The 23,722-nt window shown below is 30.5% G+C and overlaps 1 protein-coding gene across 1 annotated transcript in view; it reads right to left on the bottom strand.

Moving 5' to 3' along the window:
* The window catches only part of LOC111034668 (choline O-acetyltransferase), a gene marked incomplete at its 5' end in the record, with an annotated part of 57,801 nt that extends 50,767 nt beyond the window's left edge, over positions 1 to 7,034 (bottom strand). The window contains one exon of the mRNA XM_022315982.1: positions 6,779 to 7,034. Within this exon, the coding sequence (XP_022171674.1) occupies positions 6,779 to 7,034 (256 nt within the window). The remainder of the gene's footprint in view (positions 1 to 6,778) is intronic.
* Between the last annotated feature and the right edge of the window lie 16,688 nt (positions 7,035 to 23,722).

Here is a 23,722-nt window from a genome sequence, read left to right as displayed (position 1 = left end):
TTTTGTATATTTTAGTTAGAGTTTAATATAATTTATATTAATTTAGTAAATTTACTTTTATTATTAAATCATAATTTTATATTTCAATTTACATGTTGATTTATATTACTTGATACTGTAAGAAGACATTTTTATGCTAAATTATGCATCTAAACTGAAAACTACCGTCAATATATATAAGTACTAAATTTTTAGTACTTAGTTATTATATAATACAATTTGATTTGTTTTACGATTACTGATTCGTATTGAAATTTATTTTACGGTAACATTCAAATTAAGCAAAACGTCAATATTGTAAAATTGTTCGCTCATAAAAATAATTACTTAATAAAAGTTAGTTAAATTTGTCAAAACTTTGAAAATGCATAGTTAAATACGCATAAAAACATAAATACACACCTATAAGCTTATGAATTGAAATAAAAATAAAAAAAATAATTGTATTCACCAATGAAATAAATTAAAAGTTGTTACGCTCATAAAATTAAGAAAATAATGAAATTTTTTTATTGAAATGTATTGGTTTGGAAAATTTGTTTATGTGAATTCTGAAAGGGGTAGCTTATTCTTAACGTAGCGTAAAATATATTTTTAACCGTGCGAACCTAAGTCAATTTGGTCACGTTTCAAAAACCCGGTGTTCTGCTGAAATTAAATCAACTACTTTGCTTTTTACGAAAAAGAGACAGAATTTTTTTCTTTTTGTATAAAAAATAACGTAGGTTTATTTCATATTTAAAATATTGATATAATTATTAAAATCTTTTTTAGTAAAATTGCAGGACAACTGTTTTTGTAAATATAATATATTTCAATAATTTAACGGAGACAATATTCTAAACGTATTATTTTTAATTACCAATGATAGTCATATACAGTAGTTTGATCAAATAGTACCTTTTATTACGTATATACTATATATACTAATAAAAGCTTCCATTAACTTATAAAAAAAGAGTTGGGATACAAAAATGTAGTTATTTATAATTGAGTAATATTAAATATACTATTACAGATAATTGTATGGCATTTATGAATGAATAATTGAACATTTCAATTATAACTAATTTATTGAAGGTTTGGCTTTGAATTACAAATATTAAATGTTTGTGTATTTAAATTTTAAATAATATATTTATATAAAGTATTACCATGAAGGTTTTTATTATTTCATGTATGTCTGAAATAGTATTATTTATTTTTAATTTAATGGAAATTAAGTAAATTAATTTTATTACAAATCCAAGGAAATAATACATATAACCTTACATTCCCTTACGTGACTTTGTTAAAAGTCGCTAATTTAATTATTATACTAGCTACAAAATGTAATTTATATTTACTTATATATACATATATTTATAGTATATTAGTATTATTAATTAAATAGTCTGATTACTGAATATGTTAATTTGGATCATAGTTAATACCTTGTTTCAATTATACTGTTCAACAAATATGCTACCTACGCGATTACCCGAAAAGTTGACGTCAAATTAAAACTTTGTTTTTTAATCATACTTTTGAATTGTAATAGAATTCTACTTAGAATAATTAATTAACGATGGATAGATGAATATCTAGTAAAAAGGAATAAAAGTCCGTTAAAAGTATTTGAACGAAAAATAAGATCTTGTAATATTATGTAGGACAACTAAAACTGGTCTTCAAATGTACATTATGACACTCGTACGTAAATAGGTTATATTATATACAGTGGCGCCAAACCATTTTTTAACCACTGGAATAAATCCTGTTTGAGGGTACTATCCCACATACCCAAGCAGGATTAAAAAGGAGGGAAGCGGCACGACATGGTCCTGGGGGCTGGGGCTAACCTCTTTCAAAAGTACTGAAAATTTACTCCACTTGCAATACGTGTTTGGCGCCACTGATTATATAGATTGAGGCCCTGTCCGGTGCGCGTTAGTAGACGTGCACATCATTTTGTCCGCATAAACGAAATGTCTTCCATCGATATTTTACATAAATATTCATTATTATATAACCAAATGCCGGCTGTAACTAGACGCTAGATTGATGTGGAATTGTTAAGACTGGATTGCTGCGCTGATGGGATTGCTCGGATCTAGGCGATGGCCACTATTATTACTATATTTATGTAGGTGCGCCTAATCAACCCCGCCAAGGCTCGTCATTATTATAATCTTCAAAATACGCCCGCTACAGAGGGCCGTTCGTTATATTATTATAGGCCTTGTACATAAAATATATTATATCGTCGTCGCATGTCCAATTTCTCGAATGATGCCGTGACCGTGGGCACTTAAACTTTTCCTCGATTTTTCCGTTCCTTTCCAGCGATTGTGTGTTATGCACGAGCGCTGTGCGAGTGTGTGTGTATGCGTGTGTGGGGGTTGTGTGTGTGTGTGTGTGTGTGTGTGTGTGTGTGTGTGTGTGTGTGTGTGTGTGTGTGTGCGTGTCGTGTACGACAACAGCGGTTTACGACCTATTCTCGCCCCACGAAAACAACCACGTAAGTTGGTCGGGCGGCGCGAAATCCTAGTGGTGTAAAATATCCTTTTAATACTTCAGCGGCATGTATAATTTAATAATCCGAACAGTCACAATCATTATAGCTATTATTGGCGCTTAGTTGTCGCCGCGGTTTTGATTTCGAGCGAACGGAAACGCTCGCGCCGCTGCTGGAAGAACTTTCGTGTCTATATTTGGGCGTCGTAAGCTCCCGCAAATCGTCAAGCGCAGTATAATAAGGCGGGCACGGGGTAGGGGGATGGAAAAAGGGAGGGTCAATAGTGGCTGATGGGAGGGTGAAGTGTGGGCGACCGATTGAACTGGTGCCACCACCGGTACAGGTTGTACAATAATAATTAGGTATTATAAATATACATCTAAGCGAAAACGACGACATTAAACTGCAGTCACGATGGACGAGATGAGCACCGAGCTCCGGAATCGGGGAACAAAGAACCGACGTAAAAGTAACAGTGTGCGGTTCCCGAGGGCTCTTATTGCGATTTCCTCGAAATCTAAGCAAAACAAAAAAAAAAAAAAACTAAAGAAAGAAAATTATCGTTAGAGGGGTTGACCTGCATGTACGGCGCACAACTGGGGCGGCAAACGGCAGCGGGTGCTCACAGGAAGTAATTGAGTTTGCCGAGGGCTGATGGCCGCGGGCGGCGGTGGTGAAATACCAGCGAGAAAAAGCCGCCACAACTGCTATAGGCCTTTTGTTTCGAAAGCCGAATGCAAACGCGGTCTCGGTTGTGTTTTCTACCATCCCCCTTATATAATAATATACGTATGCCCGTCACGGTGGGATCAGAAATTAGGTTACTTTTTTTTCTTTATTCTCCCCCACAACCAAAACCCATCTAACTGACTGCGTACACAGACCCATGATAATGGTAAATATATATCTGTATAATATGTATACCGTATTTATATAGTATTGATGAGTCTGGATATCTTTATATTCTAACGAGATTTACACGCAAAAGATTTGTCTACGCAATTTGAGCCTTTAAAATCCAGTTAAAAAAGCACTCACAGAGTTTATAGCTTAGACTCTAAAAACGTGAAACTATACGAATTCGACTTCGAGGTGCAATGATTATTGGTTCTTAAACCAGTTAACAAAATAACATTACACATATTATCTTCCATTGATTTAAGGAAAAAGATAGGCATAGCCGGTTGTTAGTACAACTCTTTATCGGATTCATACAAAAAATAATTTGTTTAAATTAACTTTTGAAAGTATTGGATACATTGATTGCAATTTCTGTACAACTATTGGGAGACTTTATATAATAGACAATGGTATCGTTTTATTGCTTTTAATATAAAAGTACATAAAGTTTCAAAAGCTATACTAGTTTGCATTACACAATTTATATGATTTATTTCACTAGCACTTAACTGGTCAGCAAATCTGTAACATAATATGATTTTTTTCAAATCACATACTCAAATATAATTGATAATCACAATCGCTGTATTAGATATTTTTGTTTTAGGTTAAAAGTCGTTGACGTTTGGAAATCATCTTAAATGAAAGTTTAAATTTCAAATCTATTATTAAATTTTTGGAACGAAATTTTTGGATTGAAATTTTTTGCATGGTAAAATCTTTAAAAATTGAGTTAATTATAATCTGAAATATATTGGATTTTATCATAACAAATATTATAATATAGATTCCCTAATCTCCGAGTATTGATTTCTTATGTTTTATTTTAATTTTCTTGAATATTAAAATGTCGAGAGATTGCGATTTTAGTAAAATATTGTCTTAATACTTTATGAAACACAAATTATTGAGAGTTTTTAATATACGAAGAGAAATAATATTTATATTTTACAATATTTATTTAAAAATAATGGGCTAAATGTTTCAGTTCAATTCTTTCAATAGTTTATGTGTTTATTTTTTTTTTAACAATGATAATATCATTTCCATGCTGTACAATGCATGATATCAAAAACACTATATTTGTTCAATAAAACACACCTTCTGTGAAAAATGTAGTTTTTAAGTAATCAAATTCGATATCTTTGATAAATATCTATGGTTGATACATTTGATAAATTGTAGATAACTATTTTCTTTTTGCTAAAACAATAATCGATTTCTAGATATTAAAATTTAAACATTAATGTTTGAGAATTATAAATCTATATTCTAAATAAATTTAGACCTCTACCAGAGTTTCTTAACTTTTGTTTTTAAATTTGTAACAAATACCTACATTAGAAAAATTCCTAAATTGTATTTCAGAATAAAGCATATATAAATACTGAGTAGTAGTTAACTAAGTGTCTAATGACTTTTGACATTTTTTGAATTTATATTTGATCACAACTTCTGAATATATTTTATCATAATAACTAATATAATAATATAATATAATATATTGTATAATTATAAAAGTTCTTTTTGGTAGGTCTTCACCAAATCAGCCAGATAGAAAACGATTTTACTACAAAAACTATTTTTTTGTCATCAGATTCTGTGGTTTGAGTAAATGTATCAGAAAATCCTTCCCCGGTTAAGAATGTAGAAATAATTGAGATAGTACATTAATTGTTTCTTTAAAATATGAAATGAGAAATTAATTGCCTTTCTCCTACTCCTTGTAAACTCAATAAATTGATTTCGTTAAAATATTTTAATGATAGAATATAATACTGTTACAACTAAAATATAGTCCTAAAGCGTATAATAATGTCTTATAAAATGTTATTGATATGTTGAATATTACATGCAAATCATATCTACTTTATGATTTATTTTACAACAGTTCATTCAAAAATCGTTGTTTCGTAAGTTATATGAAGTATTCAGTTCAACTGACACTTCGTGTGTGGGAGATTAACTGATTCGGATAATTATAAATTGATATATAAATTGTTAGTTATAGGGAGCACTGTGGGCACAGTATTCAACTCCTCGTCTGGACCACATAAATAGGGCCTAAACCTGGGACAAAGGCAGAAGTGAATTTACAGAGTTAGCTCCGTATCATTAAACACGAGTATCCTTCAGGTCATCCAGCATCAGATTTTGTGAAACACTTAGAATATATTTTAAGAGCAGTTGAACACACATATTTAATTATTATCTGTATGCATTTATTTGAACTTCAATTGAAGTAATACTTATCTATTCAAACGATTGTTTACATTGACAAGCGACAATACATTATAGCCATAGCTCATAATATACTATATTGCAATGGAGTAATTTAATAAATAAAAATTTGTAGGAATATGAAAGACCCAAACCTTGTATCTACTACATAATATTACCTATATTTTATAGGTTTTGATGTCATAAAATCAAAATTCAATGAAATTGATGTCACCTACCTCAATCTATCATTGTTCATTGGTGAATGTGCATCAATTTAAACGTTTCGTCATCAAACACAGGTAATAATCGTTTAACAACAATGGAAAATATCCGTCGTATACAGTGAAATCTCAACGACCATATCATATACCATTATAACCATATAATATCATCCAAATACTTCAAAGGCGCAATCCAAAGACAGTGTTCAGCACAATATCATTGTGTGACAACCAACAGTTCATCGTTTGGTCTTCACTGCTCCTCTGGTAGCTATAGCATCAAACTAATCGCTGCCGATTTCTTATACACTTAACAAATAAAACATGCAGCAAGTAACGCGTATTTATTATGTACAAATAATGATTGACGAATATAATCGTCGCCGAGATGTCTCGCGCAGTACAGAAAAAATCAACTCCAACAAATAAATCGAGGCTGATAAATGGTGTAACACTACTATGGTTTTCATTTAAAATTGTACGCCTATGATCTGCAGAGGCCGTCAAAACCAGGAGTTAAAAAGACATACAATAGTTCGGATTTCGTGTTTAAGACCACCGGGTAACATTTTTTGCCAGTTACCCGGTCTTACAAACCACCAACCAGGTGTGTACCAGTTTTAACTCAAAACTGCTGACGAAGATGTGCCCCATATTATATATATGTATGTGCAATAAAATTAATTGAAACTCATCTTCACTCACTATGCGTTTTATGCCATTCGTATTTCACTCTAAGAAACTCGTCTTGAATTTCGTTTTACGACAAACCACCTTCATCGTACGATCACAAGTTTCGATCACTACTTATAAATTAACTCATCTCGGATACGGTTGCTCATAGATAATAATAATAATAATAATAATAGTAATAATAATGGTGACAATATAATATTTCAACGACTCAACAGTGTAATACTATAATAGCAATGCTCACCCAGAACCGAATTAGCAGCCGGACCCGCGGACGAGTTCCAGAAGCCCCTGATGGTAGTGGCCAACTTCTGCGGAGACGCCGTGACGGACGCTACGATTGCAGCGTGCAGTTTGCCGCCGGTTGTGCCGCCGTCTCCCGCCGCAGCCGGTCCGACCTGGTCGGCCGTCGCGTGCGCCGCGTCCGTATCCACCTTGACCGAGCGCCGACTATGCGTACCGACCACGCCGCGACTCACCGTGTAACCGCACGCGCGCGATCACCAACTGCCGGTGCACATCACAACGATGTCCGCGGACGGTGACGACGCGGAACGACGATGATGACCGCGGCCGCTGAGGCCAAAGTGCAGGTCTCGTGATGTAGGTACGGGTCGGCCGGGCAGCTACTCGATGCACTCCGGATCTCGAAGCGAAGATCGCGATCGAGTCCCGTGCGGTGGATGCTGAGGGTGCGAGTGGTGGTCCGTCGGGGTGATGCAGGGTGAGGGGGCGCTGTTCGCTCCTGGAATGGCGGAGGGGGGAAGAATGTATATATATATGAAAACGAAGGCAGCCGTACGCGATATTTTTGTTTTTGTGGTGGTGGTGGTGGTGGTGGTGGTGATGATGGTGGTGCTGGCGTTGTGTTACGCTACGGTGATGGACATACGGAAAAACGCGGCGCGACTGTGGCTGGTGATCGAGCTCGGGCGCGTGACGGACGCTCAGTGCGACCGGCAGGTCCCTTCGAACGCCGCCGGCGCCGAATCCGCTCGTGGGCGGGTCCGGGGTGCCGGCGCCCCACCCGAGCACCGCCTCTATTCGCGCGGGTCGCCCTCGACGCCCGTGTCTCGACGTCCCGGTGCCGGCGTTCGCGCGCGCGCGTGCCCTCGCAGCCAGTGGGTATCTGGGTCAACGCGGCCCGGCGGCTCTTCGCAGGTCCACCCCGCCACACCCCACCAACGGCGCATATGCAAATTAAGACCGGTGACTGACTATATAGCTACACTATACTCTACACGGTGCGGGGTGTATTGCGGGTACGGGCTTATACGAGTAATATAATATAATAGGTATAGGTACAGCCCGCGAGGTTATCACGGCGACCGCGGGGAACACGCGTGTGTGAACAGCAAAAAATTTGACGAACGAGTGGAAATGAAAACTTGGTAAAAGACCAGAAACACCGTGTATACAATAACACTGCAGCAGTTGTAAAGTATACTCGTAAAACAGAGACGACTTTATTGTTGTTGCTATACGATTTTAGAGTCTGGAGCTGTATCGCGCATTATAGCTATATTACATACCTAGTACATACATAAACTATAATATTGTTCTCGGTACGAAGCAACGACGATATACGTATCCGAGCCATTGTATAACGTGTATAATACAACTATAATACAAAAATAGTACCCATGCAGCAGCTGTATACGATATTTTCACGGCATGGCGCAGTGCGTTCGATGAACACGACCGCAAAGTAACTATATATATGTAATGTGTTTGTATGCATTACACATATAATATATAGTATTATATTATGTTTTATTAGGTACATTTTGGGCCACGGTGGTGTACTGCTGTTCGGTATTGCACTGGTAATGCAAAAATATATGTTAATAAATTGGCTCGTGGTTCGTTGCGCAGTACAGTATTTTTCGGAATTCTGATATCGCTCGTTTATGTAGTACCTATTTGTTTTGTAATAAATTAAATTAGATATAACTGAAAATTACGTAATTTGTGACTTGGAAATAATTTTGCGATCGATTTCGCTCCTTTATGCGTGTTGCATAAACTACATTTACGATAGTTTGCTGAACTACACCGAGCCAGTAAAACAGAATTATATCATCTATGAACTACTACTGCACGTCCTTCTAACATTAAAATTCTTCTCGTTTCGTTTGAATTTAACTTGAAATAACATTAAGTTTACATAAAGTTTGACTTTAAACCACATGTATTTTTCATGTGCAATCATCAAACCTATCTGAAATCAAACTAAATCATAAATTAATAACAATACGTTTTATACATATTATGAGGACACTAATATTGTCATTGACTCGTAGGTAAGAATAAGTAATGCATTTATTAATTTATGACGAGAGAAAATATACATAATATCACCTATCGTATAAGTCACTATATTTGAAGTTATAAATGTCTGCATGACTTATATTGTTTTAACTTCTCATTATTATTTTCATCTAAAAAAATTAAGGAAATAGGTATTTGGTATCAGCCTCATTTCACTCACCAGTCATCACATTGCAGCTAGGGAAGTAATTTCCTATGAAATTAAATTTAAAAGCAATGATAATCCATCGTATTCAAAAAAAAGATTTTAAGTTCACTTGATACCGAGATTACTTACATTTCTTCAACAATTTTTTATTGCTATCGGTGGTTTTTCTTAACGCTTTAAGAAACTATAGATATGGGTATCGAAAAATATATCTTTCAAAGTACCATCCCGACCCAATCTCTAATCTTATAACTATTGCTGCATACAACATTTTAAACACTCTTTTAGGTCAACCTTATATCTGATAGTGTTCACTAAAAAAAAATATGCATTCCTTGTTTTCCTGGTAATCTAAAATCTGCTAAGAAATAAAAGACAATATTTATTATATTTTGTACAAAGCACACTTAATTATAAAACAATGCTACGTATATATTTAAGATATACACCTACAAAAGTAATTTATGTGATAGCACAGCACTACATACCTTCATTATATTTTCACAATTCAATTGTTATATTTATTATTAAGTTATAAGAAAAATTTAGCTTTTAAAAGTTGTAAACAGAAACCAGTAGTGGTAAATTGCACTTTGGGCTATGAATATCAAATTCAAACATTAAATATTATTTTCGTTTTGAAATTCAAAGAACAAAATATTTTCCAAATCTGATAATTTTTGGTGTACAATAATACATTATTTTATAAATATGAATGCATGTTTTTATGTTAATATAACTTACTATCGTTTTCTGTGGTAAACTGAATCGAATATTTTCCTTCATTCAATCGGTGTGCATATTGTGTTCAGTTGGCAACAGTTGCCATTATATTGACTAGGTGCATTCATACGTTCAAATCAATTAATAAATTACACGTATTTTCTCATTCTTAAACCAATAGGTATTATAGTAATCCAATAGATTTGAATAATTTATACTCATTCCTTATTAGTAATTTATTTAGGTACCCATTTTGTTACCAACATAAATAACTTTGAAATATAATTGTACCGACGATAAATAAGCTGAATATTGTTTATTAGATCTAAATTTGGCTTGTAAGATACACATTACACTAGTTATATTAAAGTATATTTGCACGTTAGCTTAAACCTCTGAAGTCTTAACAAACATACTAGTAAATATCTCATTGTTTGTTTGGACCTATTGACTATCGCTAAGATCTACTAGCTATTTATGAATTTATGACCCAAGTTTATATAAGCTTTGTATAAACATTGTTCAATCTTAAGATTATTTAAATAAATGTATATACGTTAACACGATTGAACGTTTAAAAAATAACTCTGTCAAGGATTCATTTATGTAATTGAAATTTATTCGTGTATTCATGTAGGTATCAAGTATCAACTCATTATTCATAAATTCATAAATCATTAATCAAAATAAATATAATATTGAAACTAAATCTACAATGACAACTTAAAACAAATATTTTAACTGACTTGTTTTAAAATACAAATATATTTGATTTTTTTAACTGCTTAAGTGTGTAACTATTGGTTTTACAATGAATACATGCATAATAAATGACTGATGTTTTTGGACAATTAAAAATATCGAAACTGCATGCAGCACTACGAACGAAAAATAATTTCAAAATATTTTTGTCAAGTTCGTATACTTTTGAGAATGTCACAAAAATATGTCGAGGACATTAAACTAACAAATAATTTTCATATCATTTAAAAATAACTATCTAGATTTTAAGAAATATAAAAAATACCGATTTTTGTGTATTGTTTCATAAAGAATTTGTAACGTTTGTTTAATTAAAAAAATTATTATTTTCTTTATCTATGAATACTCTGTGTTTCACCAGTACACGACATAAAAGTTTATTAAACTGGTGAAGGGATTTCAACTAAATTGAAGTTTTATATTGTAGTATAAAATACCAATTATATTTCAAGAAGGATAAATATTTTATGTAGGATTTTTCTCCTGGAAATATGTATTTTGATATTTTTTTTTTCATTTCTTTTTTGAAGTTGTATGATGTGTTATATAAAAAATAAACATTCTTTTAAAAAGAAAGTATAATTTTATGATTAAATTTAAATTTGATTATTTTTTATATAATTAAATTACAGTCATCACTCATAAGTCAGTAGTCACATTCCCCTATTAAACGTAATAAATCATAACATTTATGCGTAATCAATGAAGTTTCAAACTGTTAATAAGACAACCCTATTATTGGTAATATTGAATATATTATGCAAGTTCAAACTCATATTTTCACATTTGTATTCGTTTAGGATAATTAACTTAAATCACAAAAATAATATATATACCCCTGTAGCCCTCCACGCAGTTCACATCAAATAGGTAATTAAAAAAATAAAATTTGTTTATGTACTTCCGTATCGGTTTGGTCATATAAATAACATAAATCACTGCTCCGGATAATATATCATTTAATACAGAGTTCATAATACATAATATAATAGGTAAAAATTCAAACTAAACTGTAGTATTTTAAAAATATTTGTGTATATACCCATTACCCACATCATGAATAAATATATTATAGTGTAATACATTTGAAAATTATTTGAGTACACATAATACTATACAACGCTCAAGTTAATTTTTCACTTTAAAAATTATAATATACCTAAAATTTAAATGAATACATTTCATGATATTTCTGGGATAAAAAAAAGTATTTATACAGACTATAAAAAATATTATATGCTATACCTTGACCTATAAACAATATGAATAATTAGTTTATAGGCTCACTTATCCTACATATTGAATAATTACATAAAACAAAATTTTCCAATACATAATATAAATTAAAAATTTTTTTAAAATATTTTTTAATGCATTTAGAACTTCCAGTGAAAACTAACTATTATTAAGTATTACATTTAAAAGCGTTAAAAAAAATCACAAATAGTTATGCCTATTTATTTTTTGTTTTGAGATTGAATGTGATAAAAGGTGTCTCTAATATTATTCAAAGTAGAATATACGTTTGACAAATTGACATTCATGACACTTCAAATATATTTTGACTGGTTTTCGATAAGTCGTACTAAATCACTCTTTTGTCGAATATTAAATATATTTTCGGCAGTCAGATTTTAGCAATTTTTTGTTTACTCTATTTGGTTTTTATTTTTTTTGTTAGCATTATTAATACTGATTAATTTTGTTTAGTTATTTAATTTTTAATTTTTAATTTATTTAATTGATAGAAACACTCATTTTGAGGACAATGAGTGCTGGAATGTTAGATTTTTAACCTTTATTCAACTTGATATCACATTTAAAATGTATGAGAAATGAAATCTAAGTATATAGTAGGTATTCGATGATTTTCTCGATAAATTGTAAAAGCATTAAGAGTACACCACACCCGAACGTGTTGTCTCCGTCTTACAATTAATGTAAAACATAGGAAAAACGGTTTCAAGCGAGAAAGAACAGAGCTAGAAGGCTAAAGTTATAAGTACTTATAACTAAGATACCCAATTTTCACCATGAATAGAGAAGAATTTTAACTGTGCTGTAACTTTTTGTTTTTTTTTGATAAGACCAATGTGTCAAAAATTGTTTAAGTTTGGAAAACTTAAGATATCAGATTTTTTAAAGTATTTTAACTTTTTTTTCTTCTTAATGATACCAAACAAATAAAAACGCTATGACACTAAATACTAAAAATATCATTAAAAAAAAATATATTAAATGTTATTTTCTACATAGTATAAAATTTTAGTGTCTATATTAGGACTACAAACTGTTTGGTTCTATCCTACGCAAAACAGTTTTTGCTATGTTAAGACAGAGACAAAACATACGGGTGTAGCGTCATCTGAACAATAATCTATTTTACTATGATGTTTTAAAATTCGAATGAATTTACCTATGATAAAATTTAAAGGTAAAATTATTACATACTATTATATAAGGCATCTTGGAAAATTTTAATGATATTATTATTATGTGATAAATTACTGAGTAAAATTATTATCATGAACGTAACATTTGACATGTATATTTGTTAGACGGAGAACACTCAATGGCGTCCGTTAAGTGTAAGGAAAAACTATAGTTTGTTTTTTCCAGACAATGGCTGATAACATGACTTTAATCGAGCTCCACTCAGATAGTCAGATCTGTTTATAAAATTTGACATTGTGGCCTATAGTAAGTTATTCTTCTACTTAAAGTAGTTAATTCAAGTTGGAACCCGTGTGTATACAATATTTAAACTTCAAATATCACGCCTTGGCGTATTTCATGAGGTTTCTTAATCGGTAAAAAGATTACGAGAGTATGGCAGAAAACTAAACAAGAAAATAGGACAAACTTACAAGCTTATTCTATACAACCACAGCACCACTCCTGGCTAATAATCTGTCATTATTGTTAATCTCCTTTTTTTTTTTGCAGTTATATTTTACCCTTCCAGTAATGGCTGCCAATTTTATAGCACGGTCATTAATCTCCTACACATCTTCCTTACTACAGGTCCCTTTAAAGTTATATATATATATGTTCATCATCTTGTACTCTTCCACATTCACACTTGTCATGCTCTGGCAATCCCCATTTGAACAAATTCTTTCTTGTTCGTCCGCATTCAGCTTCAATTTGGTTAATTGTTCTCCAAAGGTTCTAATTGAGAGTATCCCCTCTATGTAATTCTTATTTTGATTCATTATTTCTACAGTGTTATTTTCGTTATTTTCTCTTATGTTCTGTTCCCGTTGCTTTGTTCTGCCCTGGTCTGCTTCTCATTCAAATAACCTACTTGTTTTTAGAAAACTTTATCTTGATTTTATTCAAGTTATGTTGTACATTGAATGTTTATGGTCAGCTTTCCCTATTGGCTTATCTATGTCTGTTGTGCCACCATATTCAATTTGTGGTCATACCATACCACTGAGCAATGAAAATATGAAAGTTTTATTTTTTGGTAGGTTTCTTTACATCTTGTCATTATTTGGCGTGCTTTATTTGCGGCTATTTTTATTTTTTTTGATATGTGCTGAATTCTTCCACACTGAGCAAAACATACTCTGTCGTAGATAAACATAGTGCCATAGCTAATATACTTTATGTATTGGGATACGCTCTCCATATAAAACCTACTGATTTCCGTGTAATTCCGTTCCCTGTGTTTACTTTTTATGCGTTTTTCTCACAATGTTTTTAATATCTTATAGTTTTATTACAATTAATATTTTATTTAAACAAAGCTAGTTAGGAGCTCATGTTTAAATATTCAAAATACTGTAGATAGGTACTTATGAGTTATTTCAAATTCATCATTTTTCTAATCTTAATCATTCGTTTTTTCAAAAATGATAAAAACACTGGCATAACTGACTATAAATCCATAAAATTTTTTTTTTTTTTTAAACAAGTTTACCACAAAGTATTTATTAAATAGCAAAAATTAATATTGAATTTTAAAAAAATGAAGGGAACAAGGTAATTGATCAAATCACTCTAAATATGTCTAAAATATCAATACGAATTAAGCTAGTATATAATTTGTTAGACAAGTTGAAATTGTTTGTACAAAATCTGTAAGTAGATACCACAATAATATCCTTAAAGTTATCTCAAATTATCATTTAATGATAATATTTTTGATTATAATTATTTGGAAGTACATAATATATTATATACATGTTAGTCCTATAAGTTCTCACAACCTTCTTAGGAAAATCAATTGTAAGTAGGTACTTGATACTTTGGGCAGAGACCCACAGTTTTTCATAAATTCTAGTGCTCATATACTATATGGTTACATTAATATTTATAAAAATAAGTATATTTCAAAGAGATTGAATCAATCTTCGCTCCATAAATTTGCTATTTTATAAATGGCCACACTATTATTGTTATTAGTAATTATTTGTTTGTGCATTGGTAAAAAGCTTGAGAATTCGATACACGTTTTCTCGTGAAACTTTTACACCAGCTACAAAAAAACCGAAAGTATACCTGTACAATATGCGGACACAATATCCACAAGCCACAAAAATTAAATTTACTGCAGCTAGTTGACGCATTTATTAAAAATAGTTTAAAAGCTGTCAAATAAAAACCAATTAAATTCGATTACAGTAACGTTTATTCCTGTGAATCTATATAGTCGACGTCAAGTAGACTCGGCCAAGTGCTATGACATCCAACGTCGGCTGGGTACACGAAGTCCGTGCGGGAAACCTACCCTAACAGGTGGAACACAAACAGGCGTCCATCCGGTCACTCAAGTGTGGAACGAACGCGTACAGTGGCCTACGACACGAGTGCAATAGCAGTGAGAGGGGAGTGGGTCAAACCTTCAGAGCCTGTAGTGACGTTTAAAAGTCGGCGAGCCCCAAACATTTGTTTTAAAACGTTAGAAACTCTATACATTATGGTCCATGCCAATAGCGGCGGAACAAAACATTCGCCGGACGAATCATTTCGTCCGACTTCGTGGCGAGCGGTGTCTAGGACTGACCGCGGTTAGCGTCGGGTCCGTTTGCCTGCGTCTCCGCGACCACCCACTGTGGCTAACTGTCTCGCGGTTCGGCGGTTTCGTCGAGCCAAGCGCGTCGGCTTCGACAGGCCGATCCGGTGGTAAAGACAAAGTGACGGGGATGACAGCATTTCGATTTCGCCAACTTCTGCGGTGATAGGTGTCATTTCTGCCACTTTATACGATTCGGCGGACGTCGAAACGTTCGATTCCGTGGATGCGATGGACGGCAAACTTGCAGACTCAAGTGCATCGGAATTCGTCTAGACCACCATATTGGCTTCGAGATGATTTACATCGTCGGTGCTCCTGAAAACTCTTGAAATCACTGCTTTTCCACTACTTTAGGGCGATTTGCCCGGACTATTTCTATAAAGATTGCGGAATAGTGTTACGACCTAGGCTGTCTCTGAATTGTCGGAATAACGAGTTCCTTCGGCGAATCACCTTATATATCATAAGAACGGTGGCTACTGATCATTATCAACAACAAATAGTTATTGAAAACATACTAAAACTGTTTTAGTGAATTTTATGTTTTACGTATCTATTTTTAACTGATGGGTGTATTCTAATTTATTAATTTTCAGAATGAAAGAATCCCATTCATATTTTCATACTAAAAGAGGGAGCGGTTCTTTAATAAAGACACGACCAATACAAATAGTAAGAATAATATTATATTATATCAAAAAACAAGACGTTGATGTGGAGTGTTTACTTTGTATTATTTTCGTGTTGCATGGCAACACTAAACTTGATGTTGTTTATTCAATAAATAAAGAATTTTCAAAGACCTTTAAGTTAATATTTTAGTTACTAAATTCAAACTAATTTATTATTTTAGTTGCTTGTAAATGGTTCTTTTTCCTTTAAAACATACACAGTAAAAGATAATATGAATAGCTTTTAATTAGAGTCTATACTCTACATAGATCGCATATAAAGTAAAGGAAGGTCAAATCAGAAAAAGCAAACTGTAATATAGGTACACCTAAAAACATTTTAAAAAATATAGAAAATATATTGTTATGTACGTTAGATTAATTTATGTAAGCGTACGGCCATGGTTTATTTGCACCCAAATTATTTATTCAGGTTTTTGATTTTCTAGTGCTGTATGAATGTATTCACCGGAATAACACTAGCACAAAAAAATGGGTGAACGGGTGTGCACTCACAGCCCTCTGTAATTTTAATCCATAATTAGCCTAGGTGCTAATCAATACTTTGGTCTCGGCATTCAAGCTTAAATATTCATTATTATTTTTTAATGTAAAGTGAGTGCACCCACATTAAATTTTCTACATTTGGTTTAGTTATGAATAAAATAGTTATTGTTTTTTTCTATTCGTTTATGTTACACCGTACACTGGATATAATTCGTGATTAGGTACTTTAACTGTATTAATTATAAATAATATACAACGTAAAATTGTTTTATATATAAATTAATATATTATATACTGATACCTATACTATTACATTTGTTAACTTGCTGTATCAACCAACATTCTCGTGTCTGACTAGGGGGGGGGGATTTAAGAGGAATTTACCGTGTGTATGGAGTTGCCCCCCCGCCATCTTTCTCATTTTAGAAACTTTACTTTTTTTAATGTTGAAACCAACAATTTGCAACCTATAACTAGCCCCCCGGACTTGTTTCACGATAAAAGTAGTTGGAAATGAGGTTGTACATTTTTTCAAGTAGGTTGTAATTAGTTGCTAATAGGTTGTTAAATATTGACGCAAGTCCGAAGTCGGTGGAACAAAGTCGGGCGGGGAGGGGGCTGCGTGAAGTTGGTCCCCCAGTTGTATTATGCCGATTATAGTCACGAAATCATAGGTTGCAAATTTTTTTATGTTGGTTTTTAAAAGTTGCTAAACGGTTGCTAAATATTGGCACTAATTTGGAGTCTTTATGAGAAAATCAGGGGGGGGGGCAACTTCATGCACATGAATTTACCTCATAAAATATTTGCACACAGTTAGTCAAATTAATTTAGGTTTACACTGGGTACTAAGGGTACTTAGTTCAGGAAAACCTTAAACTACTATAGGACTAACTTTTTAAATTTTAGAATATTCCTTAGAATATTATTTAGTGAAGTCATAAAGTATTACTAATAGACAATAATACTAAATTAATGAATGAAGTGGAGTATAATACATACATTTTCAAATGTGTGAAACTAGAAATATATTATGAATGTAAAATTATTCCTGTCAATAATTTAAAAAATTATTCTGGTCTTATGCATTTCAGGTGTTGAATATTTTAAGGGTTTTTAGGAGTAGTAATGGTTAGGTTAAACCTACCTTATTTAACCTAACTTTTTTCACATACATATACATTTGATCTAAAATTCTCTTTAAGGTTGTATTTATTACAGATTTAATACATACATATCTATTGGTACAAAAATATGTGCACTTACTAATGGAGAAATATATTTGATGGAAATCAATAGAAATTGTATAATTAGTAGGAAGAGGTATGCAATGAAATATACATTAAACCAACAATATGTCTTGCGTGTGTAGATTCAAAATCAATGTTCATTCAATAGTTCATTACTCATTTATAAAAATGTATATCAATAAACTATAGACTTTACATCATGAAACTTTAGAATACTGTTTTAAGTTTTGTTTTTTAAATAACAAAATAACAAATATGTATAATAATATTATAGGTACCTATGTATGTAAATATTTGTGGTCATCTTCCTCAAAAATTCTAAACCGTTATTAATAGCTACCAAATAATTGAGAAGTTTACTAGGGTAATATATTTTTTCAGCTTTTAGTTATTTTCTTACAATTATACTGTAAATGTTACATTTAACAGACGTTTTGATATTAATAACATGAATCATATTAATTTGGAAGTATCAAGTAATTTCAATGAAATTCTAACTATTTTTTTCAGACACTTTTATTCAGAATTCATATAATCACAGAAATTGCTAACCATTCAGACTATAAAACCAAAAACTCTCAGCATATAGGTCAAAAACCCTTGCATATTATGTAAACAAAAATGTGATAAATTAAACGTATAAAAGTTAGATAGTATGAGTTGACATGAGAAAAAACATAAAATACATTCAGACCACTAAGCACAAAACAACAATACGGATTTGCTCTGTGATTTGAAAGCGTAATAGGTTGGTAGATCGCAGGTAGTAGGTACCTAGTTGAATAGTTTCCAACACATTTTTTTACATAGAGGTTATAAAAGGGACCAATTTAACATTTAAAATTAACAAAAATCATTTCGAAATTAGTTGTATCTCAATTAAGAATATTCCAAATACGAATCTATCTTAAAAGTGTTGACCCCTATAAGATTTTGTAATCGATTTTCATAATTAATTTTCTTCAATCCGTTTGTGAGTCACATAGGTTCAACAATACTAAATTCATTTTATTATTCAATACACAAAGGAAGAATTATTTAAATTCATTCGAAATTCTGCTATCTAACTATGAACGATTTAATTTATTAAATTATATTATTTAAAATGGTGTTGACGTATATTAATTTTTTTAAATACTATATATTTCACTAATTACGAAATAATGCCAATGTCCATCTTTAATTAATTTCTTGTAATAAATTATTTTATACTTTTGTTCCTTTCAGATTATGTAGATAATTCAGTTATTGCATAATTTTTCAACTACTATAATACAGACTAGTGACTATTCATTCAGAGTTCAATTAAAATGCAAAACATTTTATTAATATGCATGAAATTAGGTATAGGTACTTAAAATTAATTTATTTTCCTGAATTCGTATCCTTTAAATAAATTATTTTATGACATCTCAATGATAACTTGATTTAACTAATATTATTGATCATAATATGAAAAATGTATTGGTTCTTTTAAACATATTGTGCCTAATATAAGTATTACTAATAGTAGAAGTAAATATGTTTATCATTGTAAAACTGGCGAGTCAGTAATAATACATTAATAAGTAATCAGTAATAATAATACATTGAGGTAAAATCGTAGTAATATGCCTCTCTATGTTTTTTAAATAATATTATCATTGATTTTATAATATATTTATTTATGTTTTATATATTTTTGTATATTATAAAATCAATGATATTACTAATAGATTTGATAAGTATTTCTCTTCTAGTTTATGATACTCATAAGTTTATTTATATTTACTTAAATGATTTACAGGATAAACATTGTAAAATTTTTTTTTCAACAATTTTATCATACCTGAAAATGAATTAATTTTTTTGGTTCATTACTTTAAGATGCTAGTTCAGGGCCAAACGAACCCATATCTAATCTAAAATTTGGCTCTTTTTAATTTTGTCTAATAATTATTCAACTTACCTACTTAAAGGATCAATATAATATATAGCAATAATAATAATAATATTATGATCTTTAAAGGTAAAGCTTACATGGACATCCATCCTTGTATATATTCGATACCTGGTCAGTTAATACGCGTGCAGTGATGGTTAGGTTAGGTTTACTAGTACAACTCACTGCGCTGCGTTCGGATAAAAAAAAACGAAAAAATCCCTCTACTTGCTATGCAACACCACCTCAAGTTATATCACAGCTCTAGTTAGCTAACCACCATAACTACTTTTATCCCTCACAAGTACCTGGGTAGTGGGTATTTAGACACAGTGTTATTTTTATGTAACCTATTTTTGTTTTTTATTGTTGCCTTTCTGTTAGTTTTATTTAAATTATTATAATATTATCACTACCTATCCATTTTGGTGTCCACGTGTAAATAAATAACCTAGATTCAAAGTTAATAAATGCTTATGGACATTGGAATGTACATAAACTAATCTTTTACTGATTGGTCTAAACCATAAAAAATACAGGTTGCTCACATAGCGTAAAATTATCATCACACGGAGTATTAGATAGGCTATTTAGGTACACCACTACACTTTTGTATGCTCATAATATATTCTAGAATCTTATAAGTATTGTATTTTATTTTATGAATTCCAATAATTATGTTGATAATACTTTTGTATATAAAAATCTAATTATATTAGCATCGTGTATTTGTGTCCAATATGCTGCAAATAATGAATTGCACCTTAGTGTACTAATTAATATTTTTACTTTAAAAGTTTGTCACTGAATAAGTATTTTAACTGTACAATTGATTTTCCCGGCTTTTACACACCATACACTTGAAACAATAAAATGTTAAACCTGTAAAGTCTTGATTGTCACCATATAAACAATATATAAATATAAAAATTAACATGACGACTTATATTGATAAATAAATCTTTTTAGCTGGATTTTTCAATTTCTACAAAATTAACTGATACATTTGGAAAATGACTTGTATAATGTACCTAAGCTACAATTAATGACTAATTCAACATGTATAGATTAACTGAGTGATTTTGTTTTTTTTTCTGTACTTTAATAAATACATTATTAACTTCCAGGTATAGGTTTATATTGACTTGATATTGTTACCCACAAATCCAAAATGAAAAGAGTTTTCAACTAAAGTACTTTTTATCGGCACTACATTTCACCAGAACATATTTGTTTGAAAAGTATTTGTAGAAAAAAGTACAAAAAATCAAGATTTGTATAGCCAATCATGATGAAGAAGAAAAAGAAAAATTCAAAATAATTATTACAATTTGCCTGAACATTCTTAACCCGTGTTATTACAAAATAATAAAATTCACTAAAGTCTGAACATGAGGTTTTTTTCAAGTATCGGTATTAAATAAAGTTTTAAGTTGATTTACATTTTACGTAATTATTACATAACATAACGTGTCTTCGTGGAGTATAATTTAAGGTTTTCTTGTCTACTCCTAAAATGCAATTAAAATAATTATACTCTTCACGCCCAATGCACATTTAATGTATTTATAAGATACGTCTCTCTGTAATAATAATATGTACGTAATAGTTTAAGATATAACTAAAGTATAACCTCATATTTAGAGATCATTTGAACAAAAAATTTAGGATAGCATTAGGATAATTTGTTAAACTTAGCATACATTTAAATGCAAAAGAACAACATCTATTTTTAAATAAATATCATTTACTAATTATACATTTATTATTATAAATATTTTGTGCACCTCAATAATCACGTTAAATATCAACAGGGACTTGATTTTTCGTTTCCAGTGGTGGTAGGTTATAAACTAAAGGTAATTTTTATATTTAATTGTGCACGATTAAAACATTTTTACATATTATGGGCTTTGGTAGTACTTAACAAAATTTAAATAAAACGGGAAAATCTTCCAATCTTCTCATCATGTGTCCCAACTACCTACTTATCTGATATGACGTTTTATATTTGTAAGGACAATATCAAGATTATATTTTATGTAAACATAACAGCTATGTCTGTATATACCTGCCTAATATTTTACGCGTATTAAATTATCAGTGCCTAAACTTTCCTTAAAACTTATTTAACTTTGAAATTTTAACATGGCATTTACTAGTTTTATAACAATAATAACTATACGTTTAGTTTGGATGACCAAATCTGAAAAATGTTGTGCAAACTGATGAATTTTAAATACCGAACGCTTATTACTACAGTCAATATTTGTGCTTTTGAAAAAAATGCTTCATATACATTCAACTTTAAAGCGCTATAATTTTGAAAATAATATTATTTAATCACATAATTCCATTGAGGAAAATTTTACTTGAGATCATACACGTTGGATGTTCATATGTATTTCAGATTCTGAGTGGAGAAATGACTGTATTCAATTTAAAATGACGCTTGTTTTTTTTTTTTTTTTTAATTGAATACTTAAACCAAGAATAATGATTTTAGTTGTTTTGTTGTCATTTAAAAATATTACTTGTGAGTCGTGGATACTTAAAACTTTTGGAGAAGGTATATTATTATATTTTATACACGCAATGACATTTTCAAATGCAATTTTTTCGATTAAAATGAATTTAACCTATTATAGTACATTAGTACAACTGCCTATTATAAAGTAAAATAAATTATATTAATCAATATCATAAAATATACCTAATTAGTAATATTATAGGTTGGTAGAGCCTCATGTAGGTAGAGGAGAGCGTTACCCTCTTCCCCCCTTTTTTTCTTTTTGTTTATGATAATAAATATATTGTATATTTTATGTTGACTATGTTGATAGATTGAAAACAATAAACTTTATAATAATAATAATAATAATACTGATATTATTTTATAATATTATTAGATTGCAGTATTGTAGTAAAGAATAAACACGTGAAATATTATCATTATAATAATAATACGATATTTTATCTATTTGACTGACAATGTGATATATTTCTATTCAGTTCTCGTCAAATATTTAATATGTTTATCATGACTAAAACAGATTACATTTGCATAACATATGAAGCATATAATATTATTAAAAGAGATCAATTCAAATGATTTAAACATTTATTAATTTAATATTATCATATATAGGTAGGTATCTACTAACCATGTCACTTGTCGATAAAGAAAAAATCATAAAATAAAGTGTTTTATGCAAATATTAAAGCACTTATGCAGAATTGTTGTTTTTTTTTAAATATTGTTTTACAAAATGACAGTTAATTTTTATAAAAGCTTAGATGAATATAGTATATAACAATGCATTTACAATTTAATGTTTATACAAAATTAACATTATTAACAAAATTCATATTTGATTATAAAAATTATGATATTTTTGTCTTTATTTTGATCGTTTTATATGTAATTATTAATTTTTACAATTAACATTCAATTTACAATGCCTTGCCTAATACAATTGACAACTCATACAGTTTATTAACTTAATCAACTATAATTAAACTATTCTCTAGTGACTTCCCAAATGACGTTATTTGAATATAGATGGTGAATTATATAAAATATACCGTTTGTCGAAATGTATTACGTAAATCCAGTGGTCTTAAGGCTACTTGATATTTAGTATTTTCACAAGAACAAATTCCTATATCACTCAAAACAAAAATTTCTACTCAATAATGGAAGAGCGTTTACATTAATTGTCGGTGTTTTCTTAAATTGTATAATTCGAAAGCGAAATAATCCTACAAAACATAGTTACTTTAAATTAAATGTTTATAAATTATTAAATCAGTATTTTGTATTAATCAAGCTATGATAAAGCTATTTAT

This window comes from Myzus persicae, unplaced genomic scaffold (genome assembly GCF_001856785.1).
Source record: "Myzus persicae strain clone G006 unplaced genomic scaffold, MPER_G0061.0, whole genome shotgun sequence".
Classification (NCBI taxonomy): Eukaryota; Metazoa; Arthropoda; class Insecta; order Hemiptera; family Aphididae; genus Myzus; species Myzus persicae.
Note: the sequence above shows the minus strand (reverse complement) of the source record. Positions and strands in the feature narration are given on the sequence as shown.